General features: G+C 41.6%; 2 protein-coding genes across 2 annotated transcripts; one reads left to right on the forward strand and one right to left on the reverse strand.

Annotated features, from left to right (window-relative positions):
- The first annotated feature begins 2,649 nt into the window (after positions 1-2,649).
- pmpcb (peptidase, mitochondrial processing subunit beta) lies at positions 2,650-13,852 on the forward strand. The gene is made up of 13 exons (XM_017716384.2): positions 2,650-2,784; positions 2,968-3,093; positions 3,340-3,426; positions 7,131-7,260; positions 7,354-7,552; positions 8,231-8,310; positions 10,247-10,359; positions 10,505-10,648; positions 10,739-10,899; positions 12,784-12,869; positions 13,014-13,102; positions 13,220-13,295; positions 13,667-13,852. Exons 1-13 carry the CDS (start codon positions 2,704-2,706, stop codon positions 13,729-13,731), a joined length of 1,437 nt encoding a protein of 478 aa, XP_017571873.1. The 5' UTR covers positions 2,650-2,703; the 3' UTR covers positions 13,732-13,852.
- Positions 13,785-27,125, reverse strand: dnajc2 (DnaJ (Hsp40) homolog, subfamily C, member 2). Its single transcript, XM_017716383.2, has 17 exons — positions 26,817-27,125; positions 25,504-25,694; positions 23,675-23,750; positions 23,413-23,511; positions 23,152-23,293; positions 22,988-23,068; positions 20,935-21,000; positions 20,755-20,846; positions 20,534-20,655; positions 19,873-20,022; positions 18,557-18,645; positions 18,308-18,377; positions 16,014-16,192; positions 15,826-15,926; positions 15,637-15,747; positions 14,084-14,244; positions 13,785-13,963 (listed from the first exon to the last, which is right to left on the reverse strand). Exons 1-17 carry the CDS (start codon positions 26,869-26,871, stop codon positions 13,895-13,897), a joined length of 1,854 nt encoding a protein of 617 aa, XP_017571872.1. The 5' UTR covers positions 26,872-27,125; the 3' UTR covers positions 13,785-13,894.
- Positions 27,126-27,847: the final 722 nt, after the last annotated feature.

Raw genomic sequence — 27,847 nt, forward strand, 5'->3', positions numbered from 1 at the left:
CTTCTACACTGTAGACTGGGGTTCAATCCCCACCTGGGCAAACACCCTACACTATACCAATAAGAGTCCTTGGGCAAGACTCCTAACACCACCTTGGCCTCCCTGTGTAAAATGATCAAATTGTAAGTCGCTCTGGATAAGAGTGTCAGCCAAATGCTGTAAATGTAAATGAGGCAGGTAAGTGCACACTCGCTGTATTTGAACGCTGCTACTGCACTTCTACTAAGAAATGTTTATAGTTAACTTTTGCTTTCGATGTAGAACTTCATTTGATTCACATTATATAAGCAGCTAATTGATTTCTGTTTCATTAAAATGCCAATTTGGCTCATTAAAAAACAAACAGCATTCTTTATACAGTAACGTAGAGATGGATTGTGAACTTCGGCTAACAGTAATACAGAAAATGTGATGGTGTGTTTCGTGCGTTACTTTAGCCCATGCAGTGCGAGTTTGGGTGAAACCCATAACTAATAAAACCAGCTAGAAATGATCAGCAATTCGGCAATAAAAAAACGTTCCTTACAGAAACTCTTAAAAATCTCTAACACCACCACTCTCACAAGCACACAGATGACCTGAGGATGGTGAAGTTACTGTCTGACCAAAGGAATTTAGTCACTTTAAGCCGATGCTTACGCTATGATTTCCATCCTGAAGTTTCTCTTTTTAAATGTCTTTTATTAATATATTCTTTTTTTAGTTGATGCAATTATAACATCACTACTCCAAAATGTGTAAATTCACAGCAAAATAATCCATAATAACAAAGTTGGGATTCTGTGCAAATATATATATTTATATAACATACAAAACATCAAATGTTGAAAGTGAGAACTTGTTTTTGAAAAATATGCCCATTTTGAATTTGATATCAATATTTTGATATTTAAAAAAAAAAAGTTGGGACGGGGGAAACAAAAGATTGGTAAAATTGTGTAATGCTAAAAAACACCTGGTGGTTAATTAGCAACGAGATAATATGATTGGGGTAAAAAGACCATCACAGAGAGGCTGAAAAGATGAGTAGTTCACCACTCTGTGAAAGACTGCACAGGCAGATAGTGAAGCAATTGATCAAGTCTCAATGTAAAATAGCAAAGAATAAGAGACCCTCGTTAGTCCCACAACGGGGAAATTTCACCTCCGCAGTCTAACCCATCCATGCAGTGAAACGCCACATACACACTAGTGAAGACTAGTGAGCACACTTGCCCAGGGTGGTGGGCAGCCCTATCCACAGCGCCCATGGAGCAATTGAGGGCACCTCAGTCACAGACTGTCAGCTCAGGGGATCAAACCGGTGACTTTCCACTCACAAGGCTGGCTCCCTAACCTCCAGCCCACGACTGCCCCTGAACTTTGGGATTTTATAATATAGAGTTCAGGAGGACATCATTAAAACACTGAGAGAAGCCAGTGGAATCTCTATGGAAGCGACAAGGCTTGTGGTCCTCGGGCCCTCAGGCAGCACTGCATTAAAAACAGACATGAGTCTGTGGTGGAAATGGCTGCATGGTCTCAGAAAACCATTGTCTGTGAAAACACTTCACTGCTGCATCCACACACGCAAGTTAAAACTCCACCATGCAAGAAACAAACAACTTATAATCAGGAGGGACCATCCAACTTGATTTAGGGGGCATTAGTGACTTGCACATCACTTCATCGTTTAAGTGATACTTTTTTAATCCCACAAACGGGGAAATTCCACCTCCGCATTTAACCCATCCGTGAAGTAAAACACCACATACACACACACACACACACACACACACAATGCTGCAGCGAGCACACTTGCCCAGAACGGTGGGCAGCCCTATCCACAGCACCCGTGGAGCAATTGGGGGTTAGGTGTCTTGCTCAAGGACACCTCAGTCATGGACTGTCAGCTCTGGGGATCAAACTGGTGACCTTCCAGTCACAGGGCCAGCTCCCTAACCCCCACCCCACGACTGCCACCAAGGAGAATTAACAAGCAAATAATTTACTCTGTTAGGTGCTTAACAAGGTTTTTTACAGTTTGTTACTTGTTACTATACAGACAATATATATTAAAACTAAACATGAAAAATAAGATAAAAAATATTAACTCTATCCTTCACAAAGAAGAACAAAATAAAGAATTCTAAATAAATAAAAACGTTAAGATATTTACAACATAAGGATATTTTGCCTGAAATTCACATTATAAGAATACTATAATACTGTCATCGTATTTCTAGATGTTTTTTTTTACAACTTGTTTTATTCTACTGTAGATACTGTTTGTTATGAGTCTGTATAGATAGAACTGTTTGGGCAGAACTGCGGTGGGCAGCCCCATCCACAGCGCCAACTGGGGGTTAGGTGTCTTGCTCAAGGACACCTCAGTCATGGACTGGGGATTGAACCGGCGACCTTCCAGTCACAGGGCCAGCTCCCTAAACTCCAGTCCAGGACTGCCGCATCAATATTTATTTATTTATTTATTTATTTATTTTATTTTATTTTATTTAACTTTTTTTTTTTTTTAACTTTTTTTTACATTTTTTTTTGTTTGTTTATTTCACCAAGTCAATGCCAAACACACCTTCCTGAGTAAAGTCCGTCCTCGTGGTTACATCACTCGGCCTGCGGACGCGCAGCTGCGCTCCTGACGCCTTCTCCACTCATCCAATCAGAATCCGCGGTGCTCGTGACGTCCGCACATCTGTAAGCAGCATGGCGGCGTGTATACACCGAGTGGGAGCAGCCGGGGGGCACTTTGTGAGGAGGTTTCTGAAAGCAGGCGCAGCCACAAAGGTAAACAGCGCTAAAACCTACACATAGAGGAGCTGTGTGAACGCACGGGTACCATACTGCGCTCAGGACAGCCGCCAACTGTTGCTGTCACCTTTAGCGCCTGGGTGGCTAACGCATTAGCCCCCCAGCCTAAGCTGTGTAATGATGTTAACTCGCTGTCTTTGCGGACTCCTCTTCCCGCAGCTTGTTCGCCACAGAGCCGCTTTAGCAGGCAGTGAAGTGGCGTTGAACGTCCCAGAGACGAAGGTGACCACACTAGCTAACGGGCTTCGAGTGGCTTCTGAGGACTCCGGACTGACCACCTGCACGGTAACGTTAACGGGGTTCTGCTGCCGTTCATTTGCTCGGTCATCTCCAAACAGGCGTCACTTTGTACGAGGCAGCTTCTTATTCTTATTAATGTTCCCGTTCCACCTTAAATGGCGCAGCAGTTACAGCGGTGGCCTCCGGCGCCAGAGTGTAGCTCCTGCACCATTTAAGGTGGAACGGGAACATTCGAATGGGAAGCAGCTCCAGCCTCGGTCAGTTTGTGAAGCCTGTGCTGTCTGTCCGCAGGTCGGTCTGTGGATCGATGCTGGGAGCCGGTATGAGAATGAAAGGAACAACGGAACAGCCCACTTCCTGGAGCACATGGCTTTTAAGGTAAGAGAACCAGAGGTCATCCAATAAAACCACTGTGGCTTTAGTGTAGAAATAAAGGGGCAGGTGACCAGCAAAAAAGTGGGGCTCTACTTAACTGTTCACAAACCAAATTCCCTTCAGGGCTGCAGCGGGACTTCTCTGTCCATCAGCAAGGAACCCAGAGTTTTTCTGTTGAGTCAGAATCAGAATCCTTTATTGATCCCAGAGGGAAATTGCAGTTGTTATAGTTGCAACCATTTATGTAAAAGAATAAACACTTTAATAATTTAAAACAAAGAGAAATTTGCAATATGCACATGAGATTTAAGTTCTTATGAATACAGTAAAGTGGCAGTGACTGTGATGATAAATATTAAACATCTAGTATAAGGCAGTTCAAATTATTGTACCTCTGAGTTATTGCGCCCAATTATTATTATTATTATTACAGATATGAACAGAACAGTTAGGTATTGAGTTTTGCGCGGATGAGCCACACTTTGTGAACCACACACTGAGGGAGGAGTTATAGAGTTTGATGGCCACAGGTAAGAATGACTTCAGTGAGTCTTGCACTGAATGAGCTCCTGTGTCTCATCACCGAGTCGTAGAGTGGGTGGGAGCCATTGTCCATAATGGCCTGCAGCTTAGACAGCGTCCTCCTCTCCGACACGGCCGTCAGCGAGTCCAGCTCCACACCCACAACATCACCGGCCTTGCGGATCAGTTTGTTGAGTCTGTTGGCGTCTGCCACCCTCAGCCTGCTTCCCCAGCATAGAGGATAGCACTCGCCACCACAGACTGATGGCAAATGATGGGCATTTTGGTGGGAAGGAGAACATGGGAGCCCATCTGAATTATTATTATTATTATTATTATTATTATTATTATTTTACTTTTATATGGCCTGGATATTGGTGATAGATTTTAAATATGATGTTTTTTATTCATAAAAATGACTAAAGAGGATTATTATCAGATGGAGTGATTGTGTCCCCCAGCAAAAAGTGAACAGCTGTCATGAATGGCTAGAATGAGGGTCATCAGTAGCTTCTATACAGAAGCACCTCTGCAAGTTATACAAGTTAAGGTGGCCAACATTTGTTAAATAAAGCTCATAACAATGCACTTAGCTTGAGGTGTCTGGTGGTCTTCACTGGAGTTTGATGTCTGACAGAAGAGTTAGTATGTTGGACGATATTTAATGTCTTCACACTGTTGAGCACATGAATGTAGCTTTCAGCTTAACATCACCTCAAATACAGCACTCACATTAAAGCAGAACCAGTGCACACATATGGCTGTTGGAGACCTTGTTCTTTTCAGAGGTTATTCAACATAAGAGAGAGGAATTCAGAAGGAGTAAACAGGAAAACAAAGTTTCTTTTTTCCCTCGTTAGGACCAAGGCCAATGATCTAATCAAGAGTTAATCAAGAGGATCTAAGCGCAAGATAAAACACCTCTGTTGTTTACTTCATGGATGATATCTCACATGCTCACTGTGTTATACTCAGCTTTTAGCAACAACAAATCATTCTTTGAGTGTTTGACTATGTGCAATATCTCAAACATCAAGCTAGCATCCGTCATGTCTACTAGTGTCCTATGTTTAGAACCCCGCTTTGATGAGAAGCTTAGTGCACAGGCTCTCTGTCTTCACACCTCTGCAGCATGACTGAAAACTTCATCTGATAAAAAACACGAATAGAACAACGAGCTACAAAAAGAGCTGCAGAAACTAATGAGATCACAAAGTGTTACATAAGAACAAAGTTATCTATCATGCTATATCAGAGGTCAAACGTCTTTATGAGTGCACAGAAAATACATTTTGGTAAGTAAAATTGGAAGAAAAATGTATGTCTCTACAACTAAAGATGTGCAAGCACTATGTAAACATGGTAAAAAATGAATAATACTTTTTTGATAAATAACGTGCACAGTTTCATGTATAAATTTCTCATACATGCACTTTTATGCATATAATGTCATTGTTTTATTATGCTTGAGAATATAAGCATAGTTACAACTGCTCATGACTGCACATATGCAGAAACCCCTAGTGGTAGAAAAGCATTACTGTGGTTGAACCCATTAGAATACATTAGAACAAACTCCCATTAATAATTTACATTTACAGCATTTGGCTGACGCTCTTATCCAGAGCAGCTTAAAATTTGATCATTTTACACAGGTAGGCGAAGGTGGTGTTAGGAGTCTTGCCCAAGGACTCTTATTGGTATAGTGTAGGGTGCTTGTCCAAGCAGGGGATTGAACCCCAGTCTACAAGGCAGAGGTGTTACCCACTACACTAACCAACCACCAATAATCAGCCATTTCAGTGTCACTGACAGCTTGCTACTATTGTGTTAACAAGCAGTCAGAGAAATACTTTGATTGAAAGTGAACAAAATATATGAATACTGCACATTAACAAAGGCAGTATTTTTCATCAGTCTAAATATCAAAAACACTTCAGGTGTTTGACAGTGTAGAGATGAGGTACAGAAGGGTGACACACCTGACAGCTGATTTAGGTTTACAGTAAAGGTGAAGGAAAAAAATATAAAAGGATCTGCTATGTATTGATTGTAATGAGTGGTTGACTAATACCACTCCTGGGGATTTTTGAAAGGACATTTTTACCATTTATATCTATTTAAGAGTGTTTCTTAGTGTAAATAAGCCTTGCGGAGTGATCATTCATTGTTTCCGACTCGTACACAATGCATGTGTACATTTTCATAAATGCCAATTTTATAGTGTGTGCTGGCTGTTATTTGTCTGCACAGATATAGAACATGTTTTACACAGGCTTTGATAAAAAGACCCCTGGTATGTCTAGTATGCTGCAGTTTCTAGCTGTCTTTACATTAGTGCAGACGCCTTATGAGCAGCACCTACAGCTTCATGAGAACACCTTCACTATATAGCCAACAGTATGTGGATACGTGACCATCACACCTATATGAGCTTGTTGAACGTCCCATTCCAAAACCATGGGCTTTAATATGGAGTTAGACTTCCTCTGTGGTTATAATAGCCTCCAGTCTTCTGGAAAGGCTTTCCACAAGATTTTGGAGTGCATCTGTGGGAATTTGTGCTGTTTTAGTCACAAAAGAGTTTGTGAGGTTGAGCACTGATAATAGATGAGAGGGCCTGGCTCACAATCTCAATTCCAATTTATCAAGGTGTTTGGTGGGATTGAGTTCAGGGTTCTGTGCAGGCGTTCCACACCAAAGTCGTCAGACTACGTCTTTATGGACCTCCATTTGTGCACAGTACAGTCATTAGTGCAGTCATGTTTGATCAGGATAGGGCCCTTCCTCAAACTGCTGACATATAGTTGTAAGCATATAACATAAAATATGTACAAAGCTATAATATTTGTTGCTACTTGAAGCTTCCATTTCAGAATAGTAGCACTTACAGTTGACTGGGGCAGATCTAGCAGGGCAGAAACTTCACAGACTTGTGGCAAAGGTGGAACCCTAAGACGGTGCCGTGTCTAGTCACTTAGCTCTACAGTACGATCCATTCTACTGCCAGTGTTTGTCTATGGCGATTACAGGGCTTTCTGCCTGAATTTATCCGCGTGTTAGCAATGTGGCTGAAACATCTAAACTCAGTAAAGAGTGCCCACAAACTTTTGGCCATCCAGTGCATTTGCCTTTAAATTTAATTGGCATGAAATCCAAATCCAACCCTGTGTTTGTTTTCACAGGGTACAAGGAAGCGTTCTCAGCTAGACCTGGAGCTTGAGATTGAGAACATGGGAGCCCACCTGAATGCCTACACTTCCAGAGAGCAGACAGTATATTATGCCAAAGCCTTTTCTAAAGACCTCCCCAGAGGTATGAAAACTCCACAGATAAACTCTGTTTTTAATTCTGTAGTACAGGTATGATTTGTGCAATGACCCTTTCATCATTTTTCTCTATTCTCAGCTGTGGAAATACTTGCTGACATAATCCAGAACAGCACGCTGGGGGAGGCCGAGATTGAACGGGAGCGTGGAGTCATCCTGCGAGAGATGCAAGAAGTAGAGACTAACCTACAGGAAGTTGTTTTTGACTACCTGCATGCTACAGCATACCAAGATACTGCTCTAGGAAGAACCATCCTTGGACCTGCAGATAACATCAAGTATGTAAACTCATCAGCCATAACGTTAAAGCCACCTCCATATTTCTGCCCTGTGCTGGCTTTATCAGCATCACTTACCATGTTGGTGCAATTTGTTCTTCTGTGTCCACTATTTTACCTTGTTGATCCACCTTGTAGATGTAAAGAGACAGTAGCTAATCTGTTGCTGCACAGTGTACGTTGATGATACTCCAGTCCTTCACAGGACACCGCCCACAGGACGCTACTGGCTGGATATTTTTGGTTGGAGGACTGTTCTCAGTCCAGAAATGACACTGAGCTGTTTAAAAACTCCAGCAGCACTGCTGTGTCTGATCCACTCAGATCAGCACAACACACACAAACACAGCACCACCACATCAGAGTCACTCCAAATGTGCTCCAAATGATCCACCACCCTAATAATAGCTTCTCTGTGGGGGTCCTGACCATTAAAGAGCAGGATAAAAGGCGGCTAACAGAGAATGCACAGAAACAGATGGACCATAGTCTGTAATTGTAGAACTACAAAGCGCACCAGTGTGGCAAGTGGAGCCAAAAAGATATACAATGTGTCTCATTCACTGTACAATAAGGACTTTGAATGTTGTTGTTGCCTGGCTGTATAACTAGTTTTCGGTGACATTTATGTTCAGATTGATATTCATATGTGTGCATTAAAATCATGTTTCTTTACAGAACTATAAACAGAGCAGACCTTGTGGAATACATTACAACTCACTACAAGGGGCCAAGGATTGTGCTTGCTGCAGCTGGGGGTAAACTTACATCCACTTCCCTCAGTAATACTACTGTATGCAGTATTTCCTTTACAGTACTATGCAAAAGTCAAAGATCACTCCTCATTTATTTACAAACCCGATTCCAATGAAGTTGGGATGTTTTGTAAAACATAAATAGAAACAGAATACGATGATTCCCAATTCCTTTTCAACCTATATTTCAATTGAATACACTACAAAGACAAGATATTTAATGTTCAAACGGATAAACTTTATTGTTTTTTGCAAATATTCGCTCATTTTGAATTTGATGCCTACAACACGTTCCAAAGAAGTTGGGACAGGGGCGTGTTTACCACTGTGTTACATCACCTTTCCTTTTAACAACACTCAATAAACGTTTGGGAACTGAGGACACCAATTGCTGAAGCTTTGTAGGTGGAATTCTTTCCCATTCTTGCTTGATGTACAGCTTCAGCTGCTCAGCAGTCCGGGGTCTCCGTTGTCATATTTTGCACTTCATAATGAGCCACACATTTTCAATGGGAGACAGGTCTGGACTGCAGGCAGGCCAGTCTAGTACACGCACTCTTTTACTACGAAGCCACACTGTTGTAACACGTGCAGAATGTGGCTTGGCATTGTCTTGCTGAAATAAGCAGGACGTCCCTGAAAAAGGTGCTTGGATGGCAGCAGTTGCTCCAAAACCTGTATGTACCTTTCAGCATTAATGGTGCCTTCACAGATGTGCAAGTTACCCCTGCCATGGGCACTAACACTCCCCCACACCATCAGAGATGCTGGCTTTTGAACTTTGCGCTGATAACAATCCGGACAGTCCTTTTCCTCTTTGGCCCGGAGGACACGACAACCATGATTTCCAAAAACAATCTGAAATGTGGACTCGTCAGACCACAGGACACTTTTTCACTTTGCGTCAGTCCATCTCAGATGAGCTCGGGCTCAGAGAAGCCAGTGGCGTTTCTGGGTGATGTTGATATGTAGCTTTCGCTTTGCATGGCAGAGTTTTAACTTGCACTTGTAGAATCTTTTGATGATATTATGGACTGTAGTTGATGAAATGCCCAAAATCCTTGCAGTTGCACGTTGAGAAACGTTGTTCTTAAACTGTTGGACTATTTGCTCACGCAGCTGTTCACAAAGTGATGAACCTCACCCCATCCTTGCTTGTGAACGACTGAGCCTTTTAGGGATGCTCCCTTTATATCCACTCATGACACTCACCTGTTTCCAATTAACCTGTTCACCTGTGGAACGTTCCAAACAGGTGTTTTTTGAGCATTCCTCAACTTTCCCAGTCTTTATTAGCAGAAAACATGGAAGCCTCATAAAAACATGGAAGCCTTGCAGAACCGCATATGATCATCATATAACGTGTTGATCTTTTAACTTTATTGTAGCCTGCATTCTTTTGGGGAAATTTGCTTTAATTTTTTCAAAGAAATCTGCAGGGATCTTTTTCCACACCTCAAAAGTTTAGTTTAGTTGGTTGCATTTTTGGGGTTGGTCAGTCTGTTGTCCTGAGAATACCAGCAGCTTCTTTGTTTGCTACGCATCCTCTCAGACTCATAGTGCTGAGTCTTCTCACAGTGGAATGATGGACAGATACACCTTTAGATTTTTTCAGATCTGAAGCAAGAGTGGAGCTTGATTTCCTGTCGTAGATAAAAGCTGTAAGTGTTGTTTATCTGATGCTGATAGTTTTGGTGGTCTACCAGCTTTTGCACAGTTCTTATGAGGTATATTAATTACAAAGAATTCATTTTCTCCAGTTTTGGAAACTTTTTTTTGTATCTAATCTTATCAGAAATTTCTCCTGAAAATGAAAAACTTGTACTTTGTGGCCATTTTGACTTTTGCGCAGCACCTCATGCAAACCTGAGCGGTATGAGCTGTGTTCAGTGTCAGAAGTCATTTTGTGTTTGAACCCGAATGCTGATTTTTGTTTCAGGAGTGTCCCACAATGAATTAATTGATTTGGCTAAGTACCACTTTGGAAAGCTCCCGGCAAGATACAAGGGTGAAGCACCTGCATTACCTGCCTGCAAATTCACTGGAAGTGAGGTAAACAAAATGCTTCTGTGGAACAGTATTTATAACATCAGTGTAGTTGTTTTGTCATTATTCATGTGCTGAGCCTTGTACCATGATGCACAAAAACAAAAAAAAAACCCTCACCCCCTTTGTCACTTGGGTTGATGTGTAACAGATCAGAGTGAGGGATGACAAAATGCCTCTGGCTCACATAGCGATTGCCGTGGAGGCAGTAGGCTGGTCTCACCCTGACACCATCCCACTCATGGTGGCCAACACACTGATTGGAAACTGGGATCGCTCCTTTGGCGGCGGAGTGGTAGGTCACTCTTGTATGTTTTATTTTGATTTTAGAATGCTGACAGTCCTGATGTTGTCAACATGGTCTTGTGCTGTTTGTGGCCCTCAGAATCTGTCCAGTAAGCTGGCCCACATGGCATGCCAGGGGAACCTGTGCCACAGCTTCCAGTCCTTTAACACCTGCTACACTGACACAGGGCTTTGGGGGCTGTATACTGTCTGTGAGCCAAGCACTGTCAACGAGATGATGCATTACACACAGCTTGAATGGTGAGTGAGGCACACTGTATAACTCCAAATTAAAGCTGAATTAGAGCTACAAGGGATGCCAGATGTCAGTCCTGTGTGTGTGTGTATACGTGTATATCACTGTTGTTGGAATAAAACCTTGTTTGTCCAAAATGGTAACTTTACAGGAGAAGGAAAAACCTGCTTTACTTTTAATGTACATCAGTGGAACCAGATCACAATGGGAAAAAACAACAGGTTTTTCAAATTTTGTCAAAAACTGAAAAACGGCAAAAATGGAGATACAAGGTTTTGTTCCGACAACAGCAATATATACGTATGTATATTGTGAACAGAATCTGGACACACCAGAGACAGGGTCAGTAGAGCTCAGACGTTTATTTCAAACTCAAAATAGATAGTTTAGCAACCTGCAAAACAAAACTACACCTCTTTTGAAGAGGTAAGAAAAAAAGAATACAGTTCTGAGTTCAAGCTCTTTGAACGTAGGAGTCAGACATTATGGCAAAGAGCTCAGCATGCGAAGTGGGAGCAGAGCTGGCTGGGATCTACTTATGGGTAGATGAGTCTGTCGTGGAGTCTAAAAGGGAGAAAAAGTGGTTATGAGAGATCTTTACTTTGGGAGAGCTTCTCTACGATTGCTGCCCTCGTGGTCCTTTTTATCTCTCTCCCTTGGCGTTGCAGCTTCTCTCAACATTGGCCGCCAGTTGTGTATGATCAGTCAGCCCCGCCCTTCCTCTGCACATGCCATGCTGTGGTCCACAACAAAGGTGCAGATGTTTGTTTTGGACTGACTTTTTCAGGACCTTGGCGAGCGCTTTGGAGTAGTGTCATAGCTCAGCTGTCAATTTCAGCAGTAAGTGGCCAGGTGCTCGATTTTATACACCTGTGCCAGTGGTACTGAATGAAACACCTGAATTCAGTGATTGAGATGTCCCAATGCGTTTGTCCATATAGTGTACGTTCATCTCAGAACACATCTCCTTCCTGAATGTTATAATTGCTGCATGGTCCCATGGTGTTTAAACTAGCTAATCATCATTTGACAGATTGTAAAACCTTCAGGTGTTTGGTACATCCTTGGGAGGAATTTTCAGCTTGTGAAGGTCCACAATTCTTTTTCTAATGTCTTGGCTGATTGATTTTCCCATGGTGTCAAGCAAAAAGGCAAATAGGCCTTAAAATACTGCCACAGACACACCCCTAGTTAGCCCAAACAATGCCATTTAGCCTATCAGAAGCTTCTAAAGATATGAAATAATTTTCTGGGATTTTTAACTTGGTGTATGTAAACATCTGACCCACTGGAATTTTGATATAGTGAATTATCAGTGAACTATTGTGTTTGAAAAACGAAGATCTTGCTAAACTAGTTTGTTTACATGGAATCTGTAAAGGGGAAAAAATGAATCTGAATTCATTTTCACTTCAACCAAAGTGTATGCAAACTTATGACTTCAACTGTATCTATTTATTTAGTATAACCTTAAAAGAAAGCTCAGTATTTTAATGAAAACACTATATAAGTGGTTGGGAATAATTGACTTGACTTGCTGGCTTTTTCATGAGTGAACTGTGCCAAAATGTTAGCTGCAATTTGGTCCAGTACTTCGGTCTTAAACAACCTAAAACCAAGGCTACAACCACAGACACTAATTTATTATTTGATCAATCAATTCAACCAACCCCAGCAATTCTTATAATGTACTGCAATCTTGTGAATGACCGCATGTTTTTAAGTACGCATCAACTACTTTCCATAATACAGTTTGTGGACTAATGATCGCCTTAATGTCAAGGAAAGCACGTGACCTCTTCAAAACCTTTCCAAAAATGTGTATATATATATATATATATATTTTTTTTTTTTTTTGTGAGATTATGAGCTTTGCTTTGTGGTGGTAGGATGTCTCTGTGCACCAGCGTGACAGAGAGTGAAGTAGCAAGAGCGAAGAATCTCCTCAAGACCAACATGCTGCTTCACCTGGACGGTGAGTGTATGTGATCACAAATGAACTAGAGAAAAGAACCTGGGGTGTAGTTTAGAAGGGTTTCCAGTAACATATCTATGGAGCAAAACATACCATTCAAGCACTTGGCCTCTAAGTCTGTATGTCTCATTCATTACTCATTAGGATCCACACCCATCTGTGAGGACATCGGGAGGCAGATGCTCTGCTACAGTCGCAGAATCCCACTGCATGAGCTGGAGGCCAGGATAGATGTGAGTGACACAGCTCCCTTCTCAGAGCATTTCATTTTCATTTCAATCCTTTGCAAAGTTGTTTCATAAACAGGAAATTTGATTGCCTGAACTCTGTCCTCCTTTGTTGACACCTAGGCCATAGATGCAAATACCATTAAGGAAGTGTGTACAAAGTACATTTACAACAAAGCTCCAGCAATAGCAGCTGTTGGTATGTATCGCCTACGTCATTCTTTACAGCACCTTAAAAAGAAGTTGTAATACACTAGTCAAGTATACATCTATTAAAAATGCCCAATCATAAAACAATCTTGTCCATATTGTGTGATGGGACGCTCAATCAATAAACAAATAAATATTTAACTTAAATATTTAAGCCATACAAACCTGAAACCCTGGTTGAGCTGGATGCTTTTAACTAGGTTTTTTCTTATTTTTTAAATGCAAAATAAACAGCTTGTGTCTGAACTGTATTACAAAGAATATATTTCTGTGGTCTTACTGTTGCAACAGCTGAATCTCTAGCCCAGTTTTATACTGCGAGTGTTTTGCAGTAATTTGTCACACTGAATGCGTTTGCAGGGCCTGTTGAGCAGCTTCCAGACTACAATCAGATCAAAAGTGGGATGTACTGGTTAAGAACCTGAGGAAAAACTGGAGGAACTTCAACGCTGTCTGTACATTCACATCAAAGTATCCATTTAGTCTGTGCATTTTCCTTTAATTTTATTATAAAATAAAGAACAACACAATAACGTTAAAAGAACATGGGCTGTGTGTGAATGTGGTTCAATTCTTGTAGTTAATTTGTCATTTTTTACTCTTAGCAGCAACTTGTTCCTGGGCAGCTTTCTTTGCTTTAATCATCTCCACAAGTTCCTGTCAGGCAGAGACAAAGACACAAGCATTTAGGATGTGCCTTAGTTTGGGGGACTATTAAATGATCTCAGCCCCCAAAAGGTGTACAAAAAACTAATACAAGTGGAATAGTGCACTTACTTTGTATCTTTTCATACAATCTTTCTTGGTGCGTCCAGGCACAGTGGCTGCAATCTTGTCCCATCTCTCGGGAGTGCTGACCGGGTAGGTCTTAAGAGCCTGTTCTAGTAGCTTTTGCTCCTCTGTCGTCCAGGGAGCAGAGTTAGAGTCACCGCTTGAGCCTAAAGAGGGGGAACAACAACAACAAAAAAATGAATTATCCATCCATCCATCATCTTCCGCTTCTCCGGGGTTCGGGTCGTGGGGGCAGCATCCTGAGCAATGAGGCCCAGACCTCCCTTTCCCCAGCCACTTCCACTAGCTCTCTGGGAGGGATTCCGAGGCGCTCCCAAGCCAGCTGGGCGATATAGTCGCACCAGTGTGTCCTGGGTCTTCCCCGGGGTGTCCTCCCCGGTGGACTTGCCTGTGACACCTCCCAAGGGAGGCGCCCAGGAGGCATCCTAACCAGATGCCCAAACCACCTCAGCTGGCTCCCCTCGACGTGGAGATGCAGCAGCTCTACTCAGAGTCCCTCCCGGATGACCGAACTTCTCACCCTATCTCTAAGGGAGAGTCCAGCCACCCTGCGGAGGAAACTCATTTCGGCCGCTTGAATTCGCGATCTTGTTCTTTCGGGCATTACCCAAAGCTCATGACCATAGGTGAGGGTGGGAACGTAGATCGACCAGTAAATCGAGAGCCTTGCTTTATGGCTCAGCTCTTTCTTTCTTTAAAATGAATTATATGAAAAGTTACTCTGCCTGTCAATAGTATGGAGACACCTTGTCTCAGGGCCAAATGTGATCTCTTAATAAGAACGTCTGAGGCCGTGAGAAATTTTGGGCTTAAAGTGAGTGGGAGAGAAAAACAATTTAAATCAGATAAGCATAACAATTTGCTTTCTAGTTTTTGTCTGATCATTGTATTCCTGATCTTAACAGGTGAGGACGAAGACTTCAGGATGAGTTGTTGTGGGGGCATACTCTTGTTAATGGCAGATTTTGCTGCAATCCAGCACCAAAAGTTTTAACAGGTTGCTCCCACGTGTGCATTCTTGTTACGAGATCAGGTCTGGCTCCACAAGGAGACACCTGGCTGTCTTCTGAAATTTGAGTGAAATTATTTAGTAATACATTTTCATCAAAGTCCATTTTTGGTATGATGAGTAGATTTTGCCTGAAACAATTCTTTATTTTTAACTGTTGTTAAATGCACACATTCCCCAAAATCACTTAGCCTAAAAGTGGTTTAAGCAGCTGAAAGACTGGAGTACTAATTAGTGCTAACAGCACAACAACAGGATTAAAAGTGTGGGGCGGGGGTCTGTCAATTACCAAGGCAGTACTTTTCTCAATTGTTCTGATGTTTCTCAAAGAAAAAAAATCTGTATAAATGCTTTGTTTAGTCATATTATTACAAACCAACAGAAAACACTCCTTTGTATTAACTAGGTGTCCCCCAAATCAGACAGACAGCGTAAAGCTGATGACACCTCGTCATAAAAGCCTCTTTTAGCGTTGTGCTAAAGGCACCTAAAGGTTTGCACACGTTATAGGAATGTAAACAAAACTCACCATCGAAGCGTTCTGAAGGCACAACATTGTCTACAGATGAAGGAGCAGCTGCATGCTCTTTCTTAAACTTCTCGAAGGCCTTTTTGTTAACTTCATCCTTTTGGTGAGGGTCTAGAAACAGGAGTCAGATGAGGTTTTTCTGTTTTTGATACAAGAAAAGCATCAAACTGAAGAGGAACAAGAACTCACCTAGTTTCTGTAGAGTCTTAGCTTTATTAATGACATCTTTGGCGGTTCTTTTAATGCCACTATTTGAATGCAAGTTCATGTAGTTGGCAATTACTTCCCATCTGCAAGACAGAAAGCACAGCCCATAGTAAGAGGCCACAGCCATGTGACTGCAGAATCATGTGGGTGTTTCTGCATAGGTGGCTGACCTGGCATTGGTTCCAGCAGGAAACAGGTTGACCGCTTTGATAAGCAGCTGCACGTCCTCCTCGCTCCAGCCTTTGCCCCCTCCGGTGCCGGTACTGGACTGGTCCAAGCTGCGCGCCGCCTGCTGGGCCTTCACCTCGGCCTCTCGCTCACGCTGCAGCTGCGCATTCACTTCCTGCACCTGCGCATATAGACAGACAAAGTGCACGCATTCAAACACTTGGCCAGCAGGAAATACAGGTATTTCACACAGCAGTGAAATAGTCGAATAGTTAGTCAAAGAAATCAAAACTGAATAAATCATTGATGTCAGATTTACACCGCTACAAAAAAGACCGCTTAATTAAAGCTGCACTATGTAAGAATGTTAAAATTGAGTGAAGTAGAAATCAGGAGAAAAAAAAAAACAATGTGGGCCGTGTTCAAAATAGCTGTGTCCTGAATACTGCACTAGTATGTACGATACACTGCATGCTACTCTTCATCAATTGTGTACAATATCATGAACACTGCAGAGCAGGGGTGTGACTAGACTGCCAATATCAGGGGCTGTGCCAATCAGACCATCTCAAGACCTGCCCTATTATCCTCAGCCCTCCAATCATTGCTTAGCAACCGTTGCTAGCCAGTTTTCAAGTCTTTAACAATGTGTTTGAACATATTTGGGTCAAGTGGTGTGCCTGCTGAGTTCTGAAAGATACCAAAGCCAAAATAATCTTGAAAAAGGTTACATTCATACTTGGTAACATGAGCTACTTTTACTAAATAACATGCAATGCGACTCCACACGCGAGCCTGAAAAGCTGATGCTGTGCTGATTAGTTGGCTGAGAACAGCAGAGAAAACTGATGGGGCCTTAGCATCCCACTGAGCGGAGCAGCAGGGCAGATTATTCCCTTTCATTCATTTACGTAGCCGTACTAGGCTGAAACTGGGGTGATTAAAGGGTTCAGAGCAAACCATGTGGTCATGTCAGCAGATCCATCCTCCTGAAATGACCGCACTGCATTTTGGGATGCAGTATATCATGAAGATAGCTCTGGGTGTGCTCTGGAATATTTTGCCACAGTTATGTCTCATATGCGCAGACATCAGTAATTTAAAATTAAGTTTGTTTATTTATTTATTTCTCAATTATAGACAACTTTTATTCTCTCTTATCTGCTGCATGTTTTACACAATGCTTATATCATTTGAAGGGATATATTTAGGTGCATTTAGGAATGAGCATAGACTTTCTGTACATCTGTATCAATTCAACACTAGAATACATTTTGTGACCTTAACAGGGCTGCTGCACAATTTTAAAATCAATCATTAATACCTTTTTAGGACCTCAGGAGACAAAAATAATTTAATTTCCTCTGAAAAGCAACACACACTCAAATACAGCATGCATCAGTATCTATTTTCTTCAAACCAGCTGATGGGGAAAAACACGTATATACGCTTTGACATAGCACAATTCTTTTTTCAAGTCTTTTGGGGTGTTTCAGTTATAAGTTCTGCTGTCTATGTTTTGACACAGATTAGATGTCCCGATTCATGTTTTTGCCCATGACCTAATCAGAGTTCTTTAATATAAGGTATCAGCTCGTACCAAGTCCGATGTCATCTTTGTGTTTTTATAGATATACAGCTGCACAATTAAAGTTATGCTACTCTGATCAATACTGCAGTGAAAGTTCATAGTGTTGAAAATTGATTATGATCAATGATCTGGCGTCCCTGATGATTTGGCAACCATTTGCTTTAATATTCTGCATTACATGTGCTCAGTGGTATATATTGTGAATGTGCTTGAAATTCATATTGCTCTCATGTGCATGCAGTAGCTGCTCCTTTGTCTCACTGCTAATGTCAGCTTCAAAGCAGAAATGGCACACGCATCCAATAAAGAGCAACGTTATACTTTTGTTTCCGACCTTTCATGACTCGAGAGAGAATATTTACTACATGATTTTGTTTCAAGACCTCATAAGTAAATGTTTTTAAGAGTCTATAAGACTTCAAGGACCCACAGGAACCCTACTTCAAATTTTAAGCACAACACATCTGCTTCCTACGGCTGAAAATAATCCTATAATAATATAATTTGTTTTATGTTTCTAAATGGTGTTTAAGTTTTGTTGCTTTATTCAAAACAGAATATCAGCATGATTGACTGCATGTACAATACGTGTTACCCTTCTGACATTGAGAAAATGTTCGAATTCAACACTAAAATGTTTGAAAACAAACAAGGAGCTTAAAACAACCCTACCTGGAATGCTTGCTTCCCTTGCTTTGTGCTTACCTGTTTTTCTATGGCAGCTCTACTTTGCTCCTTATTGCCTGATGCTAAACCCTCATTTAAGTTCTGTAAGCTGGAGAAAAAAAGAAAAAAAAAAAAAATTACATTTTCATTTTAAGCATACAAACACTGCACACACTATGTGAATGAGAAGAGGTAAAGAAGAAAAAAAAAAAATTTATATATATATATATATATATATACATACACACACACACACACACACACACACACACACACACACATACATACCTGATGAGTTCTAATCGATCACATAACTTCTCAACGTCCTCCATCATCTTCACACTCTCTGCCTCCGTATCCACAAAGTAATTACAGTTCTGAGAAAGAGAAACACAAACCAAGAAAAAAAAAAGGTAATTTAGAATCAAGAGAAATCATATACACTATATTTCCAAAAGTATTCACTCACCCGTCCAAATAATTGAATTTAGGTATTCCAATCACTTCCTTGGCCACATGTGTATAAAACCAAGCACCTAGGACTGCAGACTGCTTCTGAAATTTCCTCACTACTAAATATTCCACAGTCGACTGTCAGTGGGATTATAACAAAGTGGAAGCGATTGGGAACGACAGCAACTCAGCCACGAAGTGGTTGGCCAAGTAAAATGACAGAGCGGGGTCAGTGGATGCTGAGGTGCGTAGTGCGCAGAGGTCACCAACTTTCTACAGAGTCAATCGCTATAGACCTCCAAACTTCATGTGGCCTTCAGATTAGCTCAAGAACAGCGTAGAGAGCTTCATGGAATGGGTTTCCAAGGCTGAGGAGCTGCATCCAAGCCTTACATCACCAAGCGCAATGCAAAGCGTGGAATGCAGTGGTGTAAAGCGCCACCACTGGACTCTAGAGCAGTGGAGACGTGTTCTCTGGAGTGACCAATCACGCTTCTCCGTCTGGTAATCTGATGGACGAGTCTGGGTTTGGCAGTTGCCAGGAGAACAGTACTTGTCTGACTGCACTGTGCCAAGTGTAAAGTTTGGTGGAGGGGGGATTATGGTGTGGGGTTGTTTTTCAAGAGTTGGGCTCGGCCCCTTAGTTTCAATGAAAGGAACTCTTAATGCTTCAGCACCAAGAGATTTTGGAAAATTTCATGCTCCCTACTTTGTGGGAATGGTTTGGGGACCCTTCCTGTTCCAACATGACTGCGCACCAGTGCAGAAAGCAGGTCCATAAAGACATGGATGAGTGACTTTGGTGTGGAAGAACTTGACTGGCCTGCAGAGTCCTGACCTCAACCCGACAGAACACCTTTGGGCTGAATTAGAGCGGACAGGCCTTCTCATCAAACATCAGTGTCTGACCTCACAAAAGCGCTTCTGGAAGAATGGTCAAAAATTCCCATAAACACCCTCCTAAACCTTGTGGAAAACATTCCCAGAAGAGTTGAAGCTGTTATAGCTGCATATGGTGGGCTGACATCATATTAAACGCTATGGATTAAGAATGGGACTCAAGTTCATATGCGTGTGAAGGGAGATGAGTGAATGCTTTCGGAAATATAGTGTATTATCAGACTTCAGCAGCTGATAGAAGCCTCTCTTACCTTGCATGTTGTCCTGAGTTTCTGTCTCTCTTTCTTGATGGCTTTCTTCTGTGCTTCCTTCTCTTTCTTGGCCAGCTGGGCTGCTTGTTTGGCCTCTTCTTCCTCCTTCTCTCGAGCCAAACGAGCTGCTTCCAACTCTGCCTGTCGAGCCTGCAGGACAGCAAGACACAAGCAACTATCTTACAACAGACATTCAGATTTCAGAAAACGGCTTACTTTTGCAGGGTGTCTAAATGACAACATGGCTGGGTCAAAACTGTGTGATCATTTGCATTATTACAACAAAAACAACAAAAATAATGAACTACAATCTCCAAGGCTACAGAGTACTGCACATTTGGCTTCTTTCCTCTGAAATACTCAATAGGAAAGTGTAATATTCCTGGGGCAAACTTCCTGTTAATAGCTAGTTAACAAAAGTACCAGGCCAAATCACCACCTAAATCTAAGCCCAGTTAACACATTAAACACCAAGCTTCTATAAGCAAAAACAGGTCTACTGTATGTTCTTCTAGTCTGCAACTGACATTGTGAATATGCTTAAATTTGTGAATATCTGGAGAACTGTTCCACCTATACAGAACCTTAATTAAGAGCCCATGAGGAACTCTTTTTACACTCTTAAAGCCCTGTGTCACCACAGCTCATCTGAGTAACTGACCCGCTCCTTTTCCTCTTGGTCTTTCTTCTTGGCCTCAGCTCTGGCCTTCTTCTCCAATTCCTTCCTGGCTTTCTCATCCTCCTTGAATTTCTTTATTCTCGGGTCGCAGCTGTATGCGGTATCTGCAACACATCAGTACAGAATTGGTCTGCGGTAATAAAATTCCCCAAAGAGCATTCAGGAATAAGCACATTAAGGAGAGACTGCTGAACTGGTCGTACCCACGAGTGTTCGTATCCTATTCATTTCTTCCTTCTTCCGTTGGGCTCGAGATGCCCGGTTCTGCTTCTCAATCCATCTTCTTTCATCTCGGCTGTTTAACAAAAAAAAAAAAAAGTTAACCAAATGAAAATAATGGTGGTGAGAGAAGTTTTAAAGATGCAATAGGTTTTTAACTTTACCATTCTGCCTTTTCTTTTTCCTCTTCATCCAAGTATGAAAATTCTCTCCATGAGTCAAAGTTGTACCTAATGAACAAATGAATTCAGGAACGAATAAATTAATAATGCAAAGCTGATCTGCATTTGTGCTGAAATAAATCAAATAACATGAATACACTGCAAAATGTGGTGACATTAACTGCTTATATGACTTTGGAAGACAAATATGTGAATGCCCTCTCTGTTCAACTGATCATTCACACATTTAAAGGGGAATTCCAGTGATTATTTTCTACCATTCAATACGACGAGTGCACCTGCACTGGGATTTTCATATGTAATATTGATGATGATAAAACTGAGGTAGTGTCATTTCAAGTTAGTACACCCCATGAAATGTTTCCTCATCAGCTTGTACATATACAAATAAATGTTACATAAATTAACAAAATCCAAAGCAAGTAAGCAGTTGAAAAAGTAAGCACACAGCCCTTTCTTCAGTAACTGGTATTAACCCTTTTGACAGAAGCAGTCGACTCCCTCATGCAGAATTATTTCCACTGTGCAATGTCCTTTCAAACCCCCTCACAGCATTTGAATGGGATTCAGATCCGAGCTTTGACGATGCCACTTCACAACCATTTCTTCCATTTAAGCCATTCCTTGGTGGATTTACTTGTATGTCTGGGATCCTTGTCCTGCTGAATAGTCCACTTCTTGAGCTTTAACTTGTTGGCAGATGACCTCACGTTCTCCTCAAGCACTCTCTGGTACGAAAGAATTCATAAGCAGCACCAAACTGTAGCATTTCCACCACCATGCTTTACAGTTGGTATGATTTTTTTTTTTGATGTCTTTATTTTTGCTTCTGGTACAACTCTATCTTTGACTTGTCTGTCCATAGGACATTGTTACAGAAGTCCTGGTCCTTGCCTAGATATTGATTAGCAAACGTTAGACTTGTCCTGATGTTTTTCTGCTCTCAGGTTAAATTTGCTGAGAAAGCCTGGCATGTGGTTTTAAATCTTCTCTACTTGTAGAGAATCTTCCAGGCAGTGGAAATACTGACTTTTCTTCTTCTTCTTTCGGCTGCTCCCTTCAGGGGTCGCCACAGCGGATCAGGCGGAAATACTGACTTTTAATATTATGTAAATCCTTCTCAAACCCCTTCCCAGACTACTAGACATCTACAACCTTCTATCAGAAGGCCTCAGAGAACTCTCTTGATCTAGGCATGATGCGAAAACAAACAAACAAAAAAATTACAGGCCAGATATCAGATGTTAAATAAGACGGGTTTCTCCAATACATTCTCTGATCATTCGCACCTGATTTTAATTTGACACGTCTGAAGAAAATGCTACATAGGGGTGTGCTTACTTTTTACTCCACATAGGGAATTTGTCCGTTTTAAATGGGTCACCTTTATTGATCAACACTGTTTAAATGAAGATCATCCGTCTTATGAATATATCAGCATGTCTAAATATGCCAAAAAGCTTTTGACATTTTTGCCTTACAATGTCCTGCATGTAGTTCTCCATGATAAATAGATGTTAATATGTTTTAGGTCGAAACCTGACCAAAAAACTGTAATAAAAAAATAAGGTGTCTGTTATCAGACTATGCCTTTTATTTCATGTAAAATATGTGTAACAATTTCTGGAAGCTTTAAATGCCTTAGATGTCTGGTTCCAATCACCACCACTGTTAGACAGTGCACAATGGAGCATTTCAAATCAAACCACTTTGAATGACTTCGTTTATCTAACAATTTAATTATTATAAAATATTTAAAGATTGGTGGAATACCCCTTCAACATAGCAGCTTCTTTTGCCAACTCAACTACTTTGAGAACCTCCTCCTCCACACTATCCTTAGAGCTGAGATAATATAAAAGGGTCTATAATTATAAAATTATCTATAATTAGTCTAATTATGTAGACTGCTCCTCTAAGAGTCAGGCACTAACCTAGTAAATAACTATAGACATTTAAGAGCAGATTTCAGTCAGTCAGTCAGTCAGTCAGTCAGTCAGTCAGTCAGAGAGGTCAGTTGTAATTCAGAACTTACCAAAAAGAATAGAAATTATCCACTTCCTCAAATGATGACTCCATGGATCCAAGGTTGGGGATTTGTTTCTTAGTGGACCACCTGTTAAGACACACAGCACGCTTAGCACAAATGCTATTAGCCTTCACTTTTTCTGAGCACAAAGTAACAAGAGCAACTCGTACCTCGCATTCCTCTCAAAAACAGGAGCAAACACTTCAAAGAAGTTTTCTTTGCCTTCTGCCTTGGACGGCACTGCGTTATCAAAGATGGGGTCCACACTGTCAAATGCTCGTCGCTTCACAGGGTCTGACAGAATTTCTATTGCTGGAATACGCAACAAAAGCCACACTAAGAAACCAATACTGGGACTGTAGAGCATTTGATGTACATGTTTGACGCCAGACAGCGCCGTCACACTTGGATAAGTGGGTGGTACTTCTTACCTTTAGTTATGCAGGTAAAATAGTCATTGTCTCCTTTCACTATCTGCTCGCCTGCTGCTTTTCTTTTGTCTGGATGATGTTTCAGCACCATTGCTTTATCTAGAGAGAAGCGATGCACATTAGACAGCGACAGAATTAGAAATCAATTTCTCTGATAAAATATGAACACGCTGGCTTTGACTTTATTTGAACCACAAAGAAAATAAAATTTACACAAATAATTTAAAGCATTTTTTATTGTTTACAGTAGCAAGACACTTACGAGCAGCTTTGATCTGTTTCTGGGTTGCCTTGTACCTCAAATGAGCCAAACCCAGTACAGCATAGTGATCTTGATTCTGCAGGGGAGAGAGGGATATATCATAAAGTATATGATAAAAACTTTGTGTCTCATAATAATGAGAAAATGTTCTCACAATTATGAGATGCTAAAATCACACGCCGAGTCATAATTATAAAGTAAATCATAATTATGGGAAACTCATTATTATGCTTTACACAGAGGGAAACACACTACTGGACTAGGGGTCTACTGATTTCCCTAACCATCTGTATGTAAGCTCTAAATCAGGGCCTGTTTTCACAATCCACCTCAAAAGGAGGAGATGTGATCTAGAATCAGACAGTCAGAAAAAGTCTTATAAATACAGAAAAATCTCATCCGAGTTCAATCCTCCAACTACTGAAGTGCTCTGTGAATTCAAACCCAGCAACTGAGCTCTCTCAATTGGGAATACATTAACTCAAGTCCTCAGGCAATTAGGCTTAGTGCTGCACAACATAGACATAATATTAAAATAATCAACTGATGAGTTTCCACAAACGTCCAAGATGCTCACAGTAAAAGGCACTGGCCCTTACGTAGCCTGGAAAATAGACTTGACCTCTATTACTGACGTAAACTACTCTGCACTTGATTTATGAAACCTGCACACAACGTGGAAACAAGTGGAAATCTGGGCACCACTGATGGATCGGCTTCAGTGCGTGAAATCAAGTGCCGACCTACCTATATTTTGTCAACATGAAGCAACTCATAATTCATGCAGATGTTTTAGAAGGGAGCCAATAAAACCACTTTCATGGGCTCATGAGCCAGTGGCTGTGCTGGTAGTCCAAGTTTAAGGTTGAGCACTGACTACATTGCTCCCCCTACTGAGCAAACTTTACATTGTTAAAATTACAATAACTGCAAAGAGACTGAAATGTGAAATAAACAAGATGTGATTGTTTAGTGTGATATTTTAGGATAATAAACACATTTAAACGCTGTATCATTGCAGTGTATGAGATACCTCTGCACTAGCCATTTTGTAGGTTTTATGTTTGGGTGGTGTCAGTAGTGTAAAACAAAAACTGTAGTACGTCTTTAAATGGAACAGAATAGTCATAGAATAGCATTTGTTTATACCAATATAAAACTACTACATCTACTTCTGGCCTCGATTTATTCTTTGTGAAGGATAGAGTTAATATTTTTTATCTTATTTTTCATGTTTAGTTTTAATATATATTGTTTGTACAGTAACACGTAAACTGTAAAAAACCTTGTTAAGTACCTAACAGAGTTAATTATTTCCATGTTAATTCTCCTTGGTGGCAGTCGTGGGCTGGAGGTTAGGGATCTGGCCCTGTGACCAGAAGGTTGCCGGTTCGATCCCCAGGGCCGACAGTCCATGACTGAGGTGTTCTTGAGCAAGATACCTAACCCCCAACTGCTCCCCGGGCGCCGTGGATAGGGCTGCCCACCGAGTGTGTGCTCACTGCCCCCTAGCGTGTGTGTTCACTAGAGTGTATGTGGTGTTTCACTTCACGGATGGGTTAAATGCGGAGGTGGAATTTCCCCGGTTGTGGGATCAAAAAAGTATCACTTAACGAAATTATTAGCATGATTGACCGTGATTGTTTACAAGGCTTATTTGCAGACTGCAACCTTCTTTGTTTGCAAGTTTTACAAAGCCCGATATCATGTCAACCACTCCATTTGGGCCCAATTACAACACTGAAATTAGAGTCTCCAAAACATGAACGTTCACTAAATGATGACATTTGTTGTTTAACATGCTATCTGACAGGCACTCCTGGCAGCACCTTCCAGTCTTTGGGGTCCAGTGTCTTCAGCATGGGGTATTCCTCCAGCTGCAGCTCCTCATCTTCCTCCTCCTCTGATAACTCCTCTTCCTCCTCCAACTCTTGGAATGAGGCGGATACATTTCGAATCCTTCGTTTCAGAAACGCCTCGAACCAGCGGCCTACCGGTTCTACCTGCACCTGTACCGATCCTGATTGAGAGAAAAAACCGAAGTGAAAGTGAATAAGGATTCTATCATAACAGTGTGGCATGTAAGACCACATAAAGCTTTACTCCTGTATGATTAACTTAGTCATTAACACACTTCTATAAGCTAAACATCAGAACGCCACAGACTACGCAAGCAGTCGATAACGGTAACGTTATTAAAATGAGAAAATCTAAGAACTGGACTAAAGGAAGAAACCAGCCCATTCACAAAGCAGTATTTAATAGTTTTTCTCCAGCATAACTGAACTGTCGAGATGTAAGCGAAGCTATTTCAAGCGGTTTGACGTGAAATGGTTCTCACTAGAGAACCGCACCAACCTGAATTTCTTCACAGTGTGGGGGTGATGGGAACCAGAGGTTGCTAGGTTCAAATATATCCATTTTATTTCATATCTAGAACAACCAGTTAACATACACATGTGTTTTTCTATGTAAAGCTGGTAACTCAATCTGGAGCAGTTTTCTTTGGGGACTATTTGGCCTTACAGCGCCCTGCATGTGCCTCTCCACCGTGAATGGATTTCAAAAAACAAGCATTAGGCCAACATTTGTGACCATTTCTGTGCGTTAGGTTTCTGTGAGCACTCAGACGACTGACTCCCACCACCACCACTCTGAACAATTCTGACTCAGTTCCTCTAGAACAAAGCATTTCACATCAGACCAAGTCTTAGTGACTAACATCTCAACTATTTAATGATGCAGACATCTTTTAAATCCAAGTTCCCTTTAGCTAACAGGCCGTGTCCTCCTGGCCAGTCACTCCTGCTCATCTTCATTTATATGCACACATTACATCTTGGCAGCTGATATTCAGAGAGGTCTATTTTGATGTGACCTTAATATCACTGGCCTCTCTGCAATCGGAGGCAGTCAGGAGAGGAGGGAGCTCATTTGGCCACAGCAGCTGCTTATAAACAGACTCGGTTCATGAGCTGAAGCACGCCTGAGAGGACAGAGGCTGAAGGAAGTGAGAAGGCGGTTTAGCTCTCCGTGCTAACGCGGCTCACAGGCTAACGGGCTAGTGTGTGTGTGTGTGTGTGTGTGTGTGTGGGAGAGAGAGTGTGTGAGAGCGGTTAGGCTCTCTGCTGCTGTCTCTCACCGGCGAGGGCGTTAAAGACCGCCGTGCTCTGACTCTCCACGGCCTCCTTCAGCATGCTGCTCACTGCTGTCCGCTCACTCTCCACCGCATACGAGCCGCCGCTGCTGTGTCCCGCAGGTCTGAGCCGAGCCACCGCTGTGTCTCCACATGGGCCTCTATAACTCTCTCTCACACACACACACACGCACAGCGCCGCGCTCTCTCAGTCCGGGTTGAAGCACAGCGCTCAGCATTGGTTCCACCGAGAACAGAAGAGAGTACACACAGATAGAGGTGTGTTACAGAGGTTCACCATCACTGTGAACGTGTGTAACCGCTCCTAATCGGCGCGGATGAGTGAACCGAGTGCTCCCCGAATAAATTGAAGCTGATTTATTTTTTCTCCAGCCTCTCATTTCAAGGTACAGCCTGAATGGGCGATGGCAGTGATTCTGTTTTCGATTACCAAGTAATATCCCGATACCAATACTCTACTCTACTCTACTCTACTCTACTCTACTCTACTCTACTCTACTCTTTACTTCTCTTCTCTTTACTTCTCTTCTCTTTTCATCTCTTCACTTTTCTCTTTTCATCTCTTCTCTCTTTATCTCTTCTATTCTCTCTTCTCTCTTTTCATCTCTTCTATTCTCTTTTCTCTTTTCTTCATCTCTTCTCTCTTTTCTCTTCTCTGTTCATCTCTTCTTTTTTCTCTTTTCATCTCATCTCTTCTCTTTTCTCTCTTCTCTCCTCTCCTCTCCTCTCCTCTCCTCTCGTTATATAGCACTTTATCAAGGACCCAGAGAAACTTACACTTCAAAGTACATAGATAACACAGACAACAAGGGCACAGTAATACATACAAAAAGACAAGGCAATATATGGAAGGTCTAATGAAGGAGCATAACAGACTGAGGGCAGGTTATGAGTGTGGTGAGGCAGAGCATTTTACATAAGAAATGCTGTACAATGGCAGGGTCAGACACTGAAGGCATGAGGGACGTTATAGGCAAGTGCGAAAAGATAGGATTTCAGGTTGGATTTGAATATGG

The sequence above is a fragment of the Pygocentrus nattereri genome, chromosome 11 (assembly GCF_015220715.1).
Source record: "Pygocentrus nattereri isolate fPygNat1 chromosome 11, fPygNat1.pri, whole genome shotgun sequence".
Lineage (NCBI taxonomy): Eukaryota > Metazoa > Chordata > Actinopteri > Characiformes > Serrasalmidae > Pygocentrus > Pygocentrus nattereri.